The sequence below is a fragment of the Ramularia collo-cygni genome, assembly GCF_900074925.1.
Source record: "Ramularia collo-cygni strain URUG2 genome assembly, contig: RCC_scaffold03, whole genome shotgun sequence".
Classification (NCBI taxonomy): domain Eukaryota; kingdom Fungi; phylum Ascomycota; class Dothideomycetes; order Mycosphaerellales; family Mycosphaerellaceae; genus Ramularia; species Ramularia collo-cygni.
The window spans coordinates 586,866-602,866 of record NW_019716257.1 but is presented as its reverse complement, the minus strand read 5'-3'; the positions used below and the strand labels follow the sequence as shown (position 1 = coordinate 602,866).

The window sequence follows — 16,001 nt, the reverse complement described above, 5'->3', positions numbered from 1 at the left end:
GTCTTACACTTCCAAACTCCCACCACGCGCACTCCCTTCAACTCTTCTCTGAACATACAAGCGAACCCCCTTCAAAGCAGAGCATAAGCGCCAGCAGCAACGATGGCTAACATGCTCACACCAACACTGTTACCCATAGCCCCACCTCCATACTCCGCCGGGTCCATAGGAGTCTCGGGGTCAACATATCGGGTAGGTGCGGCGGAAGTATCGGGAGCTCCAACGCTTGTTCCGTTCTTCTTTGGTGTACAGTAAGCGGCGCTCGTTGCAGCGGGAGTGGTACTGTTGGAAATTGCCGTTGTGATGGGGTAAATTGGCAGAATCGAAATGGCGGCTGGGTCTGAAGAAGCGGGAGATCCAGTGCCGTAGATGATAGTAGAAGGTGGAGCGCTGGTTGCTGAGGTAGCGATGGTTGTTGGCGGAGCGCTGTAGGCTGGTGGTGGGGAGATTGATTGGGCAACGGCAGTGGCCAGGCAGGCTGCGAAGAGGGAGAAACGCATTCTTGCGGTGCGGTTGGTGGTGGGGACCTTTTTTGCGATGTGTCTGACTTTTCGAATTGTGGTTGATGATGTTGTTCGAAATTTGTGGAAACGGAAGAGGAGAAAGAGGGATCAATGCGAAGAGAACAAATGGTAGTTTGTTTTTGCATGCATGCGTTGCATTCCAATGTCTCTTCTGCATTCCTAAGCATTCGCAAAGGATGGGCATCCCTTGCTCGGGCGAGCGAGATCACCACCTCTGCTTACCCCCTCCCCTACACCCCACAACAAATCCCTCCCTCCCCTTCCCAATTCTCCCTCCGACTCCAGCTTTGCCCCTTCCTCTCTGCTTCTTCGTGGAAGTTACAGCTTTCTCCTACATGTCTCCTCCATTCGCTTGCGGTGGTTGAAACATAGCTGCATCCACTATGCACGCAGGTCCGAATCTGCGCGTCTTTGAGGAGGGATTGCTTTTGTCTTTGTAAAAGTCCCTGGCATTGTGCGTAGCCGCAACGGAGACTGTCGACATCCTCGAAGAGTGGTTTTAGGTGAAGATTCAACATCTCCAGGCGTGCAATTGCTCTGCTGTTGTGGTCGTCGTCGTGTGGTGTGGAGTCTGATGTTGTAAGCTGATTGGTTTTCCATTCCTGTGGCCATTGAGTTGAATCTGCTTGTGTTGTGGCGTTTGTGTGGTGGTCGGCAGTTGGTGGAAGTGTAGTATGCCAGGTCGGCTGATATTGATACATTGAAGCATCAATACGTTCTTCGCCATTGAACAGTCTCTCGAAACCCCGTTGTACTTGCTCGACATCGCCCGCGCCACTCATCCCCTGACCAGTACGTCTCCCGCAGAGTTTCAAAAAGTCAATCGGCAAACATCCCGCTTCAATCTTTCTCCGCTCCAATGCATGCAAGTMAGACTTTGTCGATTTTGCAGCAGAATTTCCAGAACTCCATCGCTCCGCAAATCCAGTACATAGCACCACCATGGCTACGACGGAATGGTTCTTCGAACTGCCCAGACGTGTCGTTGTTAATATCACGTTTGTGATTCCATTCACTTCACAAGGTTGCCGCCAACTCCAGCTTTCGCGCGCGCGGAAAATTGCAACAACGGAAGGGTTGTCTCAAGAAGGAAAGTGGACGCGGGGACGCTCCTCCAAAGGACCCAACAAACAACCGTTCCAATATAATGGCTTTCGGCAGGACAACCTCAGTCAGTAACAGAAAACAAAGTGTGAGAGAGATTGATTACGCAGAGACGAAAAAAAATTACGGAAGCGAAGTTGAAGATGTACATGTACCTTTCTGCTCCTCCTCTCAAGCAGCGGGGAAAAGTGTCCAGGATCAGCCATTGATCGCGTACAATCGTCAGCGAAGCTATCACTCCACCTGGAATCTTGCTCCGCTATAACTCCGCTGTCCCGAACCAGGATGCAGATAGAGCTGCGAAATCRACGACTTGTCTTTCATGTTCACCCTTGGACTTCGTTGTCTTACAATACGAATCAAGACGTAGATCGTCGGTATACCTCACATCATTCGAGCGTGCGTCTAAAGCCGGAGCTTCGCGGCTTCCTCTCAAAGCCTTCCAGAGACATGAGTCGCACATGATTGGAACAGCATGGTGATTGCAAGTTCGTKGCCATAGCAGAAGGCAATACACGGTGTGCACATCTGAGCTTTGCAGATCGGAACGCGCCATAGACATTCCCACGTGTAATCATCTATAATGCATTCCATCCCACTCATGCGTAAGTCATGCCCTGCCATGCATCATCATCAAAGACCACTTTTCACCTCCAACCCCTCTTCTATGAACATCTACTCGTCCTCAACGACGCTTCCCAACTCCATTTCACCTTCGTCCTCCTCAAAGGTGTCCTTTGGCACCTGGTACAACCGAATGGTTGGCTTGTTAGGATCCTTGAYAAGCACATACTTGCCGTCGCCGTCGCCATCCCTCCGGACCATGTCCACAAAGGTTCGCACAATGGCCCATCCGTTGTTAAGGTTGAGGTTCATCTGTGTCGCAAACTCCCTAGGTTTGTAACCCAAGACACCTAGAATAACGTGCTCGGTGGTAGATTTTGGTGTGGTACGAGAGACGAATCTGCACGTTGGGTCAGTACGATGTCATGAATGAAGGAAAAGCACAAACATACCCAAGCTTCATCAAGTCGGCCTTGGCCAGAATGCTCTGCGTTGTCCATCTCGCAAGCTTGCAGGAGTTGTTCTTCATTTCCGTCGCAACAACAGCACCACGCTGAGAAGCCAACTTGGTTCTCCAGTCGAGCGCACCACCCGAACCTTGAGCCTTGTTGTCGAACTCGTTGAGGGCCTTGATGGTGAGGTATTGATCCTCGCCACTGATGCTGTTCTTCACCACCGCGTCCAACTCGGTACGCACAATGAGGTGGAGTGGCTCGGCGTCGGCTTCGAGGGAAAGATCGAAGCGACGGTACTTGTAAGACTTGGACGCTGGAGGATCCGTCTCTTCCGCCGCGTTGTAAAAGGGGTGCTCGTTGGGCATATCGTGGCGAGAGGTTTCTGACTCGAGCACAACCTGCGTGGGGAAAACGTTGTTGATGTGAGTGGCCTCCTCCTTCAAAGCACCAGGCGAGTTGATCTGATCCTTGTTACCCTCGCTCAGCTCAAGAGGAGCATCGGCAGCGTTCTCGWTGACGGTAACCATGTCGAGGGAAGAGCCATCGCGCTTGTCAATGAAGATCTTGCCACCCTGCTTGACCATGATGATGTCCCACGAGTAGACAGATCGCGGAGCACACATGAGCATGGAAAGGATGTTGTCAGTGGCGAAAATAGTTGCCTCGTTACGGTCAGCCAGCTCCTGGATGACGGGATCCGACGATGTGGAAACGTTGTAGGCCGCACGGTCGAGCACTGTGAGCTTCTTGGAAGACTGTGGTGCTCCCGGCTGCTTGTCGTATGCGCGGTCGTAGTAGTAGAGGAAGCCATAGTCCTCCAGGTCCTCGCCCTCGCCAGTATCGAGATTGAGCTTGCCCAGACGGTTGAAGTCAATCTCTTCCAGCATGCGCCATGAGTCCTTGGGTTGCACTGATGCCTCACGGTTGCGCTGTGGCTTGTCCCAATCCTTCCATCCGAATCGTCCACCGCGTCGACCTCCTCCCCGTCCACCACGGTCGTTGAAGCCCTGCTGTCCGCCACGTCCACCGCCCACGCGCTGGAAGGTGCCACGTCCGCCGCGCTGGTTAGGCCCGCCGCGCTGACCACCACGACCACGTGTGAAGGTACCTCCTCGTCCACCAAATCCACGCGAGCGGGCTGATGTTTGCGATCGATCGACAAGGGAGAAGGAGCTCTCCTCGTTGGTGCCCTCGATAGCAAATGCCGTCTGCAGACCACCGGGGCCAGCGCCGTAGATCTGATCGCGATACCTCTGGTTGTACTGTTGTCTTCCGCCGCGTCCTTCCCGTTCCTTGCCCTCGCTGGTCCAGTCGGCCATGCGACCTAGCTTGTCGCCTTTGCTGAAGGGCGCATAGGGAACGCCATGGAGGGTAGTCTCGGTGGTGGTCGGTGGACCCCACGTGTCCGTCGACCCCAAAGAGTCGATGAGATCGAGAAGTGATGCCGGCGCCATGATGGGTGGTTATTAGAGGAGAGATCGTTGGAAGRTTCACCAAATTTCTTGCCCTCGAAAGTCGCGAAGTGGGGTTGGCGATCGCTGCCAAGGCCATCCTCATCACCCTCTCAGACTGTGTTCAGATTCGCGGTGTTTCCTTTCATCACAAGATCAATCTACGACAATGGTGATCAGTGGTTACATGTTATGATGCCATACCAGATATATACCCAGCTTGGTAAGGTGGATTGATTCTAACTTGCTCTAACTATAAACCAATGTTTCGCACATTCCACCAAGCTCGCAACCACTGAAAGCCGAAAGATCATCAAACAGAGGGGATGAAGATGCAGATGTTGCAATGGCATCTCCATCTGCAGTCTCAGGTATTGGCCTGGTGGCAATCCTGCTCATGACCCGCTCTCGACCTGGACCACGCCTTGTATTCCACTACCCAGAGGAACCAACTTCTAGTGTCGACTCGGATGACAGACACGACAATGCAGACTTATCCAGCGAGAGCTCCGATGACGAGGTCCGCATCTCTCGAACTCCTGTTCACGCTCGTACCGCCCGCTTTGCAGATATCAGCGAGCTAGTGCCCAGCCTGGGGAAGCTGGACCTTCGCTCGGGGAAGCCAACCACGGGAGGCGAGATTCTGACTGGGAAAGTGCTGGGCCATACCGTCGGAGATCTGGAGAAGATGCTCTCCCCGGGACGATGGTCAGACGGTAAGAGGTTTGAAATCTGCATGGATGGTTTCACTTTTCTTGGCCATCCCGTCTACGCGCCTGAGGACGGTAATTGGACCCCCAAGTCTGAAGTCAAAGACTCCAAACCAACGAGGGACGCTTCTCTTGGAGGAGGAGGAGGGTTCCTCGACGTAGAAAGCTTCCAAGCAAGTGGCAGCCCTTCACCCAAAATTCCCCATCACGGCCAAGGAAGGAAGGACTACGACTTCACGCATATGCCTGACTCCTTCGAGGACAAAAGTGCATCTCAACGCTTCGGAGCATCCATGGAAAGCTCTTCCACAAATTCAAATGCAGCAACCATTGAAAAAATGACAATGTTCCAAGTTGTACTCGTTCTATCGCCCGAGAAATCCGGAGATGCTGAGGCGCTTTACACGGACATCATCAAACCACTAAGCAAAGCGCTCCATCATTGCCAGAAACAGTCAAATTACCTCTCCACCGAAAGTCAAAAACTTCTTGCGATGAAGGCAAAGGCTAAACAGAAACCGCGCTTCACCCGTGAAGACGAGCAGAACCTATGGAGATCTATGCTGGAGGCTAGTGATCTGGCATGGTCTCTTGCAGAAATATACTCCAAAATTGCCGCGGGCGATGTTGCATCTTGTCGCCTCAACGGTCTAGATATGACATTATGCACTTCTCCGACAGCAACGCGAGATGAAGAACTGGACCCAGACTCCGCCTTGCTGCTGCTTGAACCACCTGAAACTCTACTCGCAGAGCTTGCCGGGAAACCCTCTGCAGCCCCGCTGACGCACTTTCTCCAATCCTACACTCCGACAAAGTCCTTTCTGAAGCTCTCCCAGACGATGTCCATGCCTCTACCTTCCCTACTGGCTCTTTCCCGCCATTTGATCTTCTACCGCAAAGCTATCGCCCTGTCAGCACCTCTACATTGGCGAAATATCTATGTCGTATCTCCCGACGCTCCAGTGTATGAGCTGGGAAAGTTCACAGACCAATATGCGAAATTGTTCCCTACACTACCGAGTCTGCCAAATATGTTAAAGGTGCTATCTGGAAGACCGATTAGATATGGAGTTCTAGTCCCGAGCAGAGATCATCGAGGAAAGTACTTGGAGATACTCGAGTGGTTGGTTCGCAAGGGATTTGTAGTACAAGCGATGAGGTACGGGTGGATTCAAGTTCCAAAGTCCATGCTTGAGAGGAGAGTCAGAGGTGGGAGCGGAAGTGAGATGGCGGTCTCTGAAGATGATGGGCTAAGTGTGAGTTCGGAACGGACGGCGATTGCGAACGGCGGGATACCAGCGAACCGGAGGTTGAGCGAGATCGTTTTGGAGAGGAGGCTATTGGGGCGGAAGAGGGGCAGTGATGCTACTGCTCAGGGAAGTGTGTTCTCGGATGTGGAGGAAGACCTTGGTGGGGAAAGAAAAGTTTTGGTGAAAGACCCAAGTGCAGAAGCCCACCTCTTGGAACATCTGCAAAGCACGTTTGAGGACCTGGAGAATCGGGATGTCTTAGCTGCCATCTTACCATTCTTTAATGGTGAACACGCTTTCGAGGAGATAGCGATTGGACTAGGGCTGAAGAGAAGTAGCGTCGAGAGAGTAATTGAAGGCTTGGAAGCCAAGGGGTGGGTGAAGTCTTTGAAGAGTATCTGAGACAGATCCTATGGAGTTTCGTCTCTCGCTTCACTTTCTCCGGGAGAGAACAATTGCTCGACTGCATTTTCATCACCCTCATAGCTCCGGCTCAGGCCAATCTCCTTCAGTCACGAGCGTCATCTTTCCAGTTGCTGTTTTGGATGTCGTTTTCTGCTGGGCGTCAGTCACTCTGATGCTTGGCAGGAAACTTAATGGACCGGGGAGAGGATCCTACTTTGAGCTCCTTATGAGCCGGACATTCTTGATCATAGAAATCGTGATCTTCTCTGCTCTTGAATACAGACTGGGAAGCAATGGTGAAGCCCTCACTCAGCGGAGAAGTTGTGTTGAGAACACGGCGGGCGACATTGGAGACAATGTACTTTTCGCCGTCCTGGGAGCTAGGTTAGCAGGGCTATCAGATATAGTCCGATGGTATCAACGCCCAAAAGAGCGGCTCTGGATGATACAGTACGAAATAACTTGCCTTGACAGCATTTTCCCTCAAGATCTCATACTCTTTCAGCACGGCTTCAATGTCCTCTTCTTTTGGAATCTTGAACATTGTCAATCTTTTGATGTGGCATGGTGCTGCTGTAAGAGAGAAACATCTTCTCGCTGGGCGCACAGCTTGAGTAGCGCTCCTCAGGCTGAGGCCGACCCTAGTTGATGCGAACATTTCGATATTGTCAATTGGAGAGATGCTGATCGATTGAGAAAATGGAGGTTGGTAGGTTGCTCGCGGAACATGTCGGACCCACTTGCCGCTTGCCGAGCGGGCATGCCGAAGGAAATTGTCCGTGCACTGGCGGTCGTTCGAAGCGAGGGAGAACATCACCTTGCTCTTCGACATTAACTATCGAACAGGAACACTTCATTTTCTGAGATTCATCTTCGGCATAATTATGACTGTATGTACGAGCTGTATTGCGGACGAAAGTATTTCCGAAGCTTGTCTGACAACATGGATGATGGAATGCATCAATCTCGCCGCTCTGCTTCGACGTCCTGGTCTAAAGCTTCAACAGAGCACTCTAATACTTGCTCTTATGGAGGCTGTCAGGTCCTTTACAATCATCGCTATTCCGTGACCTCAGCTGGAATTGCCGCAGGTCTGTTCGTTCGTGTTCCAGCGCTGCTTTCTTTGTGTTCTTTTCCGATACCGCTCCACAAAGGAAAGGTCACTCGGTGACGCTTTCAGCTGAATCTCTCACCTCTCTTTTTGCCGCTATGGCTGTCAGTCCTTCGGCTTTCAATTCCTTCTGCCCAACATAGATGCTCTCTTCAGCATGATTGTTCCGAATCTCAAGGGAGTSGCGCAAAGCCTCTGGCCTCACAACTATACAGAGATTTTGACCTCAACCTTGGAAATCTCGTCAACTCTATTCGCACGGAAGACTGGCATCTTTGGCCGAAGATCTCGTCATGCCGCAGTTTCAAATGATAAAGGCCCTAAACGCACCGTTCCAACAGCGATAACCGCGCGTGAGAGCGAACAGAGCCTGGCTCAGACCGTACAAACACCGACAGCAAATCGTGATGCTTCTTCGATTGCACCGGAGGTCACTCCAGCCCTCCCTGAACTCGAGGAGAGACAAGTACAAGCGACGAGAAGCGTTCCAACAAGAAGCGCCGGCAATGGCGTCACTACCATTGAGACCACTGCACTTATAGYTGTGGAGAGCAGCACTACCAGGACTTTCTTGACAGTAGCTTCGACCACCACTCCGACAGCAAGGTCAACAGCGAGTCCAACGGTAAATACATCGACAAGCATAACGGCAAGCTCGACAACAACCCGTACCGAATCCACCACATCAACATCCTCAACACCTTCCCCAACATCAACAGAAGCATCCTCGCCAAAAACTCCAGTTGGTGCCATAGCCGGCGGCGCAATAGGCGGTTTCGCAGCTCTCCTCTTCGCCCTCTTCCTTATAGCCTTCCTCGTCCGCCGCCACCGCAGAAAGATCGAAAAACGTCGCCTCGAAGAAGCAAACCCCTTCTTCCCCAAAAACTCGACCCCCCCTCCTCCCCATTATCAAGACCGTCCCGGCGGGCACAATCGCAGCGGTAGCACATCCCACGATATCTATGGCACAATGGGAGGTTCGTACTATCCCCAATATCACCACACCCGTCAAAGAAGCATCTACAGCAAAGAACTTCTTGACGGTGTTGAAGGCAGAGATTGGGTCTAAAAACTATGGAGGAGCAATTTTTTTGATTTTTCTTGTGTAGGTCCCACTTTTCCCTCCTCCCGTACGAAATTTCAACAAACTTCCCCTGAGAAGGGTCGACTGATTGATATGAACAGTCTTCAAGCCAATCCTGCTCCGGGGCTGAGAGCAGAGGGAGGACCGGGTTTGCCGCCTGCTGCGTTCTTGAGACCTGCGCAGATGTTGGATGGGAGACCTATTAATGAGATTGGAGGCGTTGRGAGGCCGAGGAGTGTTTGGGGAGCGAGGGGTAGTAAGTTTGGGGAGCATATCGCGGTGGAGATGGAGGATACGTCTTCAGTGAGTTGCCGAAGTTTGCCTACGATGGAACGAATGCTAATGTCTAATCGTGTAGTTCCGCAACAATGGCCCCGAGAAGACCATCGAGCGTGCATCCTCGTCTCTCAGCCAGGACTCTCCTATCTTAGGACGCAAAACAGCTTTCAGCAATTCCACATCACCATCTTCGTCTTTGGCTAATGAGGCAATAAGAAGACAGCATCTCATGTCTTGGAGCACTTATGCTTCGGATGGTGATGGCGAGGGAATGAGTGCTACTTTGAACTCAGCAAAGACGCCTCCATCTGCACGATCGAATGATTCACCAGTTAGCGAACAGTCGGGTGGACAGCTGCTGTCGAGTTCGACATATGCTGTTAGTCCACTACGCGAAAACAAGTTCTAACGAGATTCGTGGCTTGCGTTGGAGATCGTTCGGTACTGGTGTGTTGTAAATATCTCATACTAATGAGCGCCCTTCAGTGTTGATAGCAACAGTAGCACTTCAGCTTTTTTTATGGATGCTCTCCTCAACTCTCACTGCACCAACTCCTTTTCTGCAGCTTCACCTGCCTTTGTTCACTCCAGCCGGGTTTCAACACCAGCAGCATTCTACATCTGCACCATCTCTAGTCCAGATAATCTTTGACATACTTATTCAGAATATCCAGCGATAATCCACTCCCTCCACAAACAACCACCACAACCCGACTCTCAGGCCGCAAATCCGGGATAAACTCCTTCAACTTCCCCGTATACAGCACAGCCAGAGACACAGCGCAAGCAGGCTCCACTAGCATTCTCTCATCATTCGCAAAATCTCTACAAGCCGCTACAGTCTCTTTATCTGTAAGAACAGCGCAAGTGACACGTTCCTTATTCATCGCGTACTTGAACGCCTGCTTAGAGACGGTGCGTGCACCTAAAGTGGTCGCGATACTTGTGATTTTGGGTAGCGTTACCAGTTTCCCTTGTTGAATTGATTGAGAGAGAGCATCTGCTCCCACAGTCTCGACTGCGAGGACTCGAGTAGTTTTYGTCGTGGGATCCGACTTGTAGCGATCTAGACCCTTGATGATTCCGTTCAGAAGACCTCCGCCGCCGACACTGCAGATGATTGCATCTGGTAGCTCGAATTTATCGTTTCCTTCTTTTGATATGGTAGAGCCCACTTGAGATGGATAGTGTTGATCAACACTCGGTAGCTGCCGTACAATCTCATCGACCATGGTAGAATGTCCTTCCCAAATCTCTTTTGCATCAAATGGAGGAACATAAACTGCATGTTGGCCCTCACTGCGGGCTTTCGGTAGAAGCTGCTTGTTAAGATATTCATCCGCTTCATACCAAGAAGCTCCCGTCTGGATAACTTCCGTGGCACCCGCGTTCTTTAATTTGGAAATCATATAGTCTGAAGTCGAATCCGGAACAACAATCGTCGCTAGACAGCCAAAAGTCACGGCCGCAGAAACACATCCTAGACCAGCGTTCCCCCCGGAACTACAAAAGAAATGAGTCGTTGTGGTCTTTTCCTCGCCATTCTTGGTTGTCTTGTTATTTGAGAGATGTGCAGCAACAAACGCACTCATTCCTCGGCTTTTGAAAGATCCAGAGGGTTGCGTGTTCTCGAGCTTCAAGTATATGTTACTGCGTCTCGATTAGATGAAGATAGGTTGATGGGAAAGTYGATAAGTACCAGCCCGATCGACGTGACAAGCCTTGCGACCAGATCAAGGGCGTCTCAATCCATGGCTGTTTGAATGTCTCCGTCATGTTATTTCCAGGCGGTTTGCCAGTGTGATTAACCTTGGATGGACTGTACTCTGTCGTGCGAATGTAGCCAAGTGCAAGGCATGTTGCGTTCCGATGAGTGAACTGCGTTTGTCGAACAAGGCTGAGGTGCGGGTTCTTGTGCGCCTTTCATGGACCCTGCCTTTCAATACGCATCAAATTTTGAAGGGCTTCGACGCAAAACATTCTCTGTGCAGTGCTGTGAAACAAAGTCTGCCAGGTGGGATAATCAACCATCTCCATTTCTACACTAGTAGACTATACAAATTTACCTCCTTCATGTCATTCTCCGTAGACGTACAAGTAGGTTTTGTGAAAGAGAGTCCCCAAACTCCCGAGCAACATGCTCCGTAGCGCCATGCCTTTTATGCCTGCAAACAACTCGATGAAAACAATGGCTCTGCCTGCCGAGAATGCCCTGTTGTATGGCGCGCGGAGTAAGTTTAAGACCAAGGTGATGAAATGCTGAGGTATATCGCTAGTCGCCGATGACCCTTCTCCGGTAATCTGTCAGATCTGGACAGTGTTCTGTTGTCCTCGATGTAGTCATTTCTCGACATGGTGAGCAGATCTTAGCGCAATCCTATGACGCTCTGTGGAATAATAGTGTTAGTTCAGCTACGCATGGGTAGGTTTGGGATGAACTGACCATCTCCAACGTCCACACCCGTCGTATCCAGACCTTGAGTTTGCCTTCAACGCCCTCGACGCCTTCCAACTCGACACCTTCCCACCAACATCTTCGGGCTGGCTTTCTCCAAAACAATAACAGCTTCTGGGCCATTCCTACGGCATTGGCGGCTCCCGCAGTGTCGCCCTTGATGTCAGTTCGTAAGCGTGCCAAGGCAATTGAGCAAATGACGGCCTTTTGTGGCTCTGCTGCGCGGTGCCCCCAGATGTCTTCGTGGTTGAATCCGCTGCGGATGTGTTAGCATGATCAGCACTTTCCAAGTCAATCTCCAATAAGTGCTCACCCAGCTGTCAGCATCTCAATGAGATGCTGCTCCGTGGTGCCTGGCTCTTCGCTCTTCCGCAGGCCGGAAAAGATGCCATCCTGCTTCAACAGCGCTCTGCTGGCGGCCCGTTTGATGTTGATCATCTCCATTTGCTCGACGTCCTTTCGTGGAGGAATAGCATAAAAGTCCAAGTCCTCGCGGAGCACTATGATTCCGGCTCGGTCTTGAAGCATGTCACGCGCGTTGCCAGGCATGGGCTCGATCGGCATGGTGTTGGGTCCTTCGCCTTGGGCAGACTCGTCCGAGGATTGGGGGATCGTTTGTGCCACATGACGGAAGAATTCCAACATGTACTGGAGAGACAGCGGATCGTACTGTGAATAAGAGACCGTGTCAGATAAATATATTTCACGATTTTCAAGAGTGTTTCTCAAATTCCCCTCGTCCGCAACGAAACTGGCAGACGCCTGTGTGAGTGGGGGATTGGACTGGGTGGTTCTTACGTCGACTGGATAGACATCGCCGTCGTGATAACTGTTCATATGGCCATCCGGCAGCAAGCCGTTGGGGAATAGCGAGAGCAGAACGAACTCCGGGAGCGTCAAAAGTTCATCGCGGGAAAGAGTGAATCGTTGGCCGCTGCACGAATGTTAGAGCCTGGGTATGAGCACATCACTGCCGACGTGAACCAACCGCAATTCCAGGGTGATGTTCTCGTCCGAGCCTTGGGTAGCATCAGCAAAAGTCACGTGATCTACAATCTCGAGCAACATACCTCCTCCCAACGCTGTGTTGATGGGCGCTGGCCCTGTCTGCTGCACCTGCGTGAGGATGCTAGCCGCACCGCCTGCTGCTGCCATGACGTAGGTAAATCCGTCGAGCGGACTGGAACCCTCAGTATATGGAGGTGGTGGCTCTCCGTCGTCTAAGTCCTTGCTTGATTTTTTGGTGTCGCGTGGAAGCGCAGCTTTTGTTTCCGCGACAACGGTGGAGGGTGATCCCGGAGACTCGCGCTCTTCAAATGGCGGCGCAGGCGCGTCGGCAACTAAAGAGTCGGATGCGCAAGCTGTGGTGACGAGGGAGATGTATGGCTCCGCAGACGACGGCTGAGGGAAGTAGAGGGCAGGGAAGCCGTGGGAGTGGAAGTCGGGGGGACTTTCGGCCGTGGCAGTGGACGATTCGTCCAAGCGCACCTGCGATCGCGATGGTGGTGGTGTGTCACGGCGGAAGTGGGAATCGACGTCGGTCTTGCTGTGTTCCGAGTGGGCCCGCGTGGACGGGGTGGTGCGAATGGAGATGTCGTCCGAAGAATCCACGGTGAGGTTGGCCTGGGGCGGTAGGCGGTCAGTCGCGATCGAATGCAAGGAAGCGAGGCGGGCGCCTTCAGCGAGCCCTGCGAATGGGAAAGAGGTGGGGAGGCGCGGACCGTGGGCGGAGGACCTTAGGGGCAGGCGCGAGGGAGATGCGCTTGCTGTGTCGTGCAGTGGGTGTTTACTGGTCTCTTTCGTCGTAGTGAGGGTGTGTGAGGTCTAGCTCTCGATAGCGTCGAAGATCGACGCATCCAATTTACAGCTACGCGCCGCGCTACGATCGCCTGGGAGACATATCCTCTGGTCTTGTCCTGTCTTGTCTTGTCTTGTCATCAATAATGATACTGACAACAAGGTCACCTTTGCTTCACCACACACATACGCGCTACATGCATGTCCATGCGCAGGCACAGAGAGAAAAACGGGACACGTGCATTCATCGTGGAGTCAAGGTTCTGGCATGTTCATCAACAAATCTTAAGTTACAACTTCATCCCCTCCAAGCACGACCATCCATCATTCCTTGTTGAAGTCGATGACAATACGCCCCGCCACCTCGCCTCTACGCAGAGCTTGCACTGTATTGTCGAGAGATGTCAGAGATGCCTTGGCTAAAGAGGATATCACGACTTACCTGATTCATTGAATCTCGACACTCCCCTGACCTCTGCGATACCTTGAAGGAGTCCACGGCGTGCATACCTGCAGATGAAGTCAGCTTACAGTCATACTCCACCCTTCACTCGGTGATGTGTCATACTCAAGAGTGGCTGCAGTATCCTGCATGGTACCGACCAAAGTACCAATGATATGCAGGTTCTTGAAGCTGAAGAAGTTCGGGTCTGTACCGAGCGTGATTGTGCCCGCTGGCGGAAGAGCAATGGCCATGATTCGTCCACCAATGCGATCTCCGATATAGCTGATTGCATCTAGAAACGATTAGCTGGAGCATGGAGATCCGAGCTGCATCGACTTCGACATACCATTATACGCTTGGTATGCGGTAACAAGCACACCGTGTGCACCAACACCACCACAAACCTCCTTGACTCGAGCAGCAACATCAGAGTGCTCCTTGAACTGCATTCAAATCTGTCAGCCCCAATCTCGGCCGTGCAAGATCGTTCCAGGAATGCTCACGTCGATAAACTCCTCGGCCCCAAGCTTGATGCAAAGCGCCTTCTTCTGCTCGCCACTATCAATCACAATCGGCCTCATACCCATTGCCTTGGCCAACTGTACGCCCTGAATACCAACTCCCCCGCCACCTCCCGGGAAAACAACCCACTGTCCTGCTTTTAATCCACTATCGATGAGGGCACGATGCATGGTACTGGCCGAACACATGATTGGCCCAGCTACCTCATCTGGAACGCCATCTGGGATGCTATATGGTGACGTGAGCTCTATATATCTTGAAAGTAGGACCAAGAGATCTTACCGGCTAGTGTAGATCKCGGKRGWSGYSRKRTMWTKWMWRWAARAWCCATCGGCCATCAATCCGGTGTAGATTCCCTTTTGACAGTAATTGTCCCGGCCGTTCCAGCACTCCTCGCAGTTATGGCAAACGTCAAGAAGAGGTTTGATACCAGCTCGATCGCCAACTTTCCATCCCTGGACATTGTTGCCGACTTTGACCTAGAGTCACGGATCAGCATCACCAATATATTGAAGGCAGGTCATAGTCTGTGGAATCGTTACATACCACAATACCAGCGCCCTATTCATGACACAGTCAGTACAACACAAACTAGATTTCAGGCAAGAACTCACCTCATGTCCAGCACAAATCGTTCCCATCTCGGACATGGGAGGCACAGCCCAACTTTCCACAAAAACACCTCGTCAGCAACCACTTCCCATCCATCCTAGAATCAACAACACATACTCATTCTAGACACCACAAAAGTCAGCCTCATCATCCAATATTCATTCTCTCCCAACACATCCAAACAACATACCATCATAAAATGCACATCGCYCATACACAAACCCGTGCAATTCAACTTCAACAACAACTCTCCATCCTCTACATCACGCATCTATCATCAGCAACAATCCTATGCATCATCCTTTAGTGAGTTGTGCATTTGCGGACGGACTTACTGGGCTCAGGAACATCAACCTCCTGCACCTCGACTCTAAAATCCGGCCCTTCATTCACCACAACWCCCGCAAGACCCTTCTTAGGAATCACAATTTCCTCCGTCGTCGACATCTTCAATACTGATATTCGCAATTCGGTTGTTTCAAGAAAGTCTCAATGACAAGCAAGGTAGGAAAGGTGATRTCAATATCGATGGTGATAAGGTTATGGAAGCAGAAGTAACAGGTATTCATCAATGAGAAAAGACCCCAACTTACATCTCCACCTTTTAATCAACCATCCGTCATTCTTATGCTTTCTTCTCCACGTTCTTCCTGGCCCGCCGCCGCCGCTGGTCCACGTGTAACGCAATTCCAAGCTCTTGAAAAAGCCTCGGGTTGGCTATTCGGGATACAGTAAGCTAGCATCGACTCCGCACGCAACGGTAGTGAGAGGCGGGGCAAATGCTGGATGGTTGGTTTAATTGTGGGCGGGCGGGGTAGAGACAGGAAGCAGGCATCCACTTCCTACACATACTAGCAGCAATCGTGGCATTGCGGGGAAGGGTTGTGTCAAGATCTGGTCCGACAGGTGATTCGATGTGCTATGGTGTGCATGGATACTGGGGTCATCAGAGACACCTCAGAGCTGTCGAGAAGAAGTAGCAGGGACGTTCGACTATATATGTGTAGACTCCAATCTCGACCATCAAGGTCCCAATTCTTATTTCAACTCCTCTTCTTCCTCTTGTTCCAAAACCACAGCTAATGGTTTGCGATTTTATGAACATTAGACTTATTTCATGGGGACTCCGATGGCCTTGACAATTGATGTTTGGCGGAATATTCGCTCAAGACAGAAGTAGAAAAGGAATAGATAGAGACTTCAATAAAGATCAAGCGATAGATCCCAAGA

General features: G+C 51.4%; 8 protein-coding genes; 2 read left to right on the top strand and 6 right to left on the bottom strand.

Moving 5' to 3' along the window:
- Positions 1-71: 71 nt before the first annotated feature.
- RCC_02585 (uncharacterized protein) lies at positions 72-500 on the bottom strand (the record flags this gene model as incomplete). Its single annotated transcript, XM_023767875.1, has 1 exon — positions 72-500. The coding sequence occupies one exon, from the start codon at positions 498-500 to the stop codon at positions 72-74; it is 429 nt and encodes a 142-aa protein (XP_023623643.1).
- A 254-nt stretch (positions 501-754) lies between these two features.
- Positions 755-1,468, bottom strand: RCC_02584 (uncharacterized protein; the record flags this gene model as incomplete). Its single annotated transcript, XM_023767874.1, has 1 exon — positions 755-1,468. The coding sequence occupies one exon, from the start codon at positions 1,466-1,468 to the stop codon at positions 755-757; it is 714 nt and encodes a 237-aa protein (XP_023623642.1).
- An 835-nt stretch (positions 1,469-2,303) lies between these two features.
- On the bottom strand, positions 2,304-4,101 carry RCC_02583 (probable Eukaryotic translation initiation factor 3 subunit D; the record flags this gene model as incomplete). XM_023767873.1 has 2 exons in its annotated part: positions 2,304-2,592; positions 2,645-4,101. The coding sequence occupies 2 exons, from the start codon at positions 4,099-4,101 to the stop codon at positions 2,304-2,306; spliced, it is 1,746 nt and encodes a 581-aa protein (XP_023623641.1).
- Positions 4,102-4,444: 343 nt separating this feature from the next.
- Positions 4,445-6,463, top strand: RCC_02582 (uncharacterized protein; the record flags this gene model as incomplete). Its single annotated transcript, XM_023767872.1, has 1 exon — positions 4,445-6,463. The coding sequence occupies one exon, from the start codon at positions 4,445-4,447 to the stop codon at positions 6,461-6,463; it is 2,019 nt and encodes a 672-aa protein (XP_023623640.1).
- Positions 6,464-6,541: 78 nt separating this feature from the next.
- Positions 6,542-7,010, bottom strand: RCC_02581 (uncharacterized protein; the record flags this gene model as incomplete). XM_023767871.1 has 3 exons in its annotated part: positions 6,542-6,616; positions 6,681-6,846; positions 6,964-7,010. The coding sequence occupies 3 exons, from the start codon at positions 7,008-7,010 to the stop codon at positions 6,542-6,544; spliced, it is 288 nt and encodes a 95-aa protein (XP_023623639.1).
- A 724-nt stretch (positions 7,011-7,734) lies between these two features.
- On the top strand, positions 7,735-9,349 carry RCC_02580 (uncharacterized protein; the record flags this gene model as incomplete). XM_023767870.1 has 5 exons in its annotated part: positions 7,735-8,043; positions 8,133-8,319; positions 8,387-8,554; positions 8,687-8,964; positions 9,020-9,349. 5 exons carry the CDS (start codon positions 7,735-7,737, stop codon positions 9,347-9,349), a joined length of 1,272 nt encoding a protein of 423 aa, XP_023623638.1.
- Positions 9,350-11,306: 1,957 nt separating this feature from the next.
- Positions 11,307-12,550, bottom strand: RCC_02579 (probable general stress response protein Whi2; the record flags this gene model as incomplete). XM_023767869.1 has 6 exons in its annotated part: positions 11,307-11,327; positions 11,384-11,651; positions 11,709-12,064; positions 12,194-12,329; positions 12,384-12,414; positions 12,466-12,550. The coding sequence occupies 6 exons, from the start codon at positions 12,548-12,550 to the stop codon at positions 11,307-11,309; spliced, it is 897 nt and encodes a 298-aa protein (XP_023623637.1).
- A 966-nt stretch (positions 12,551-13,516) lies between these two features.
- Positions 13,517-15,218, bottom strand: RCC_02578 (related to alcohol dehydrogenase, class V; the record flags this gene model as incomplete). XM_023767868.1 has 11 exons in its annotated part: positions 13,517-13,578; positions 13,635-13,702; positions 13,761-13,929; positions 13,984-14,080; positions 14,141-14,387; positions 14,442-14,638; positions 14,706-14,720; positions 14,774-14,825; positions 14,889-14,893; positions 14,962-15,029; positions 15,107-15,218. 11 exons carry the CDS (start codon positions 15,216-15,218, stop codon positions 13,517-13,519), a joined length of 1,092 nt encoding a protein of 363 aa, XP_023623636.1.
- Between the last annotated feature and the right edge of the window lie 783 nt (positions 15,219-16,001).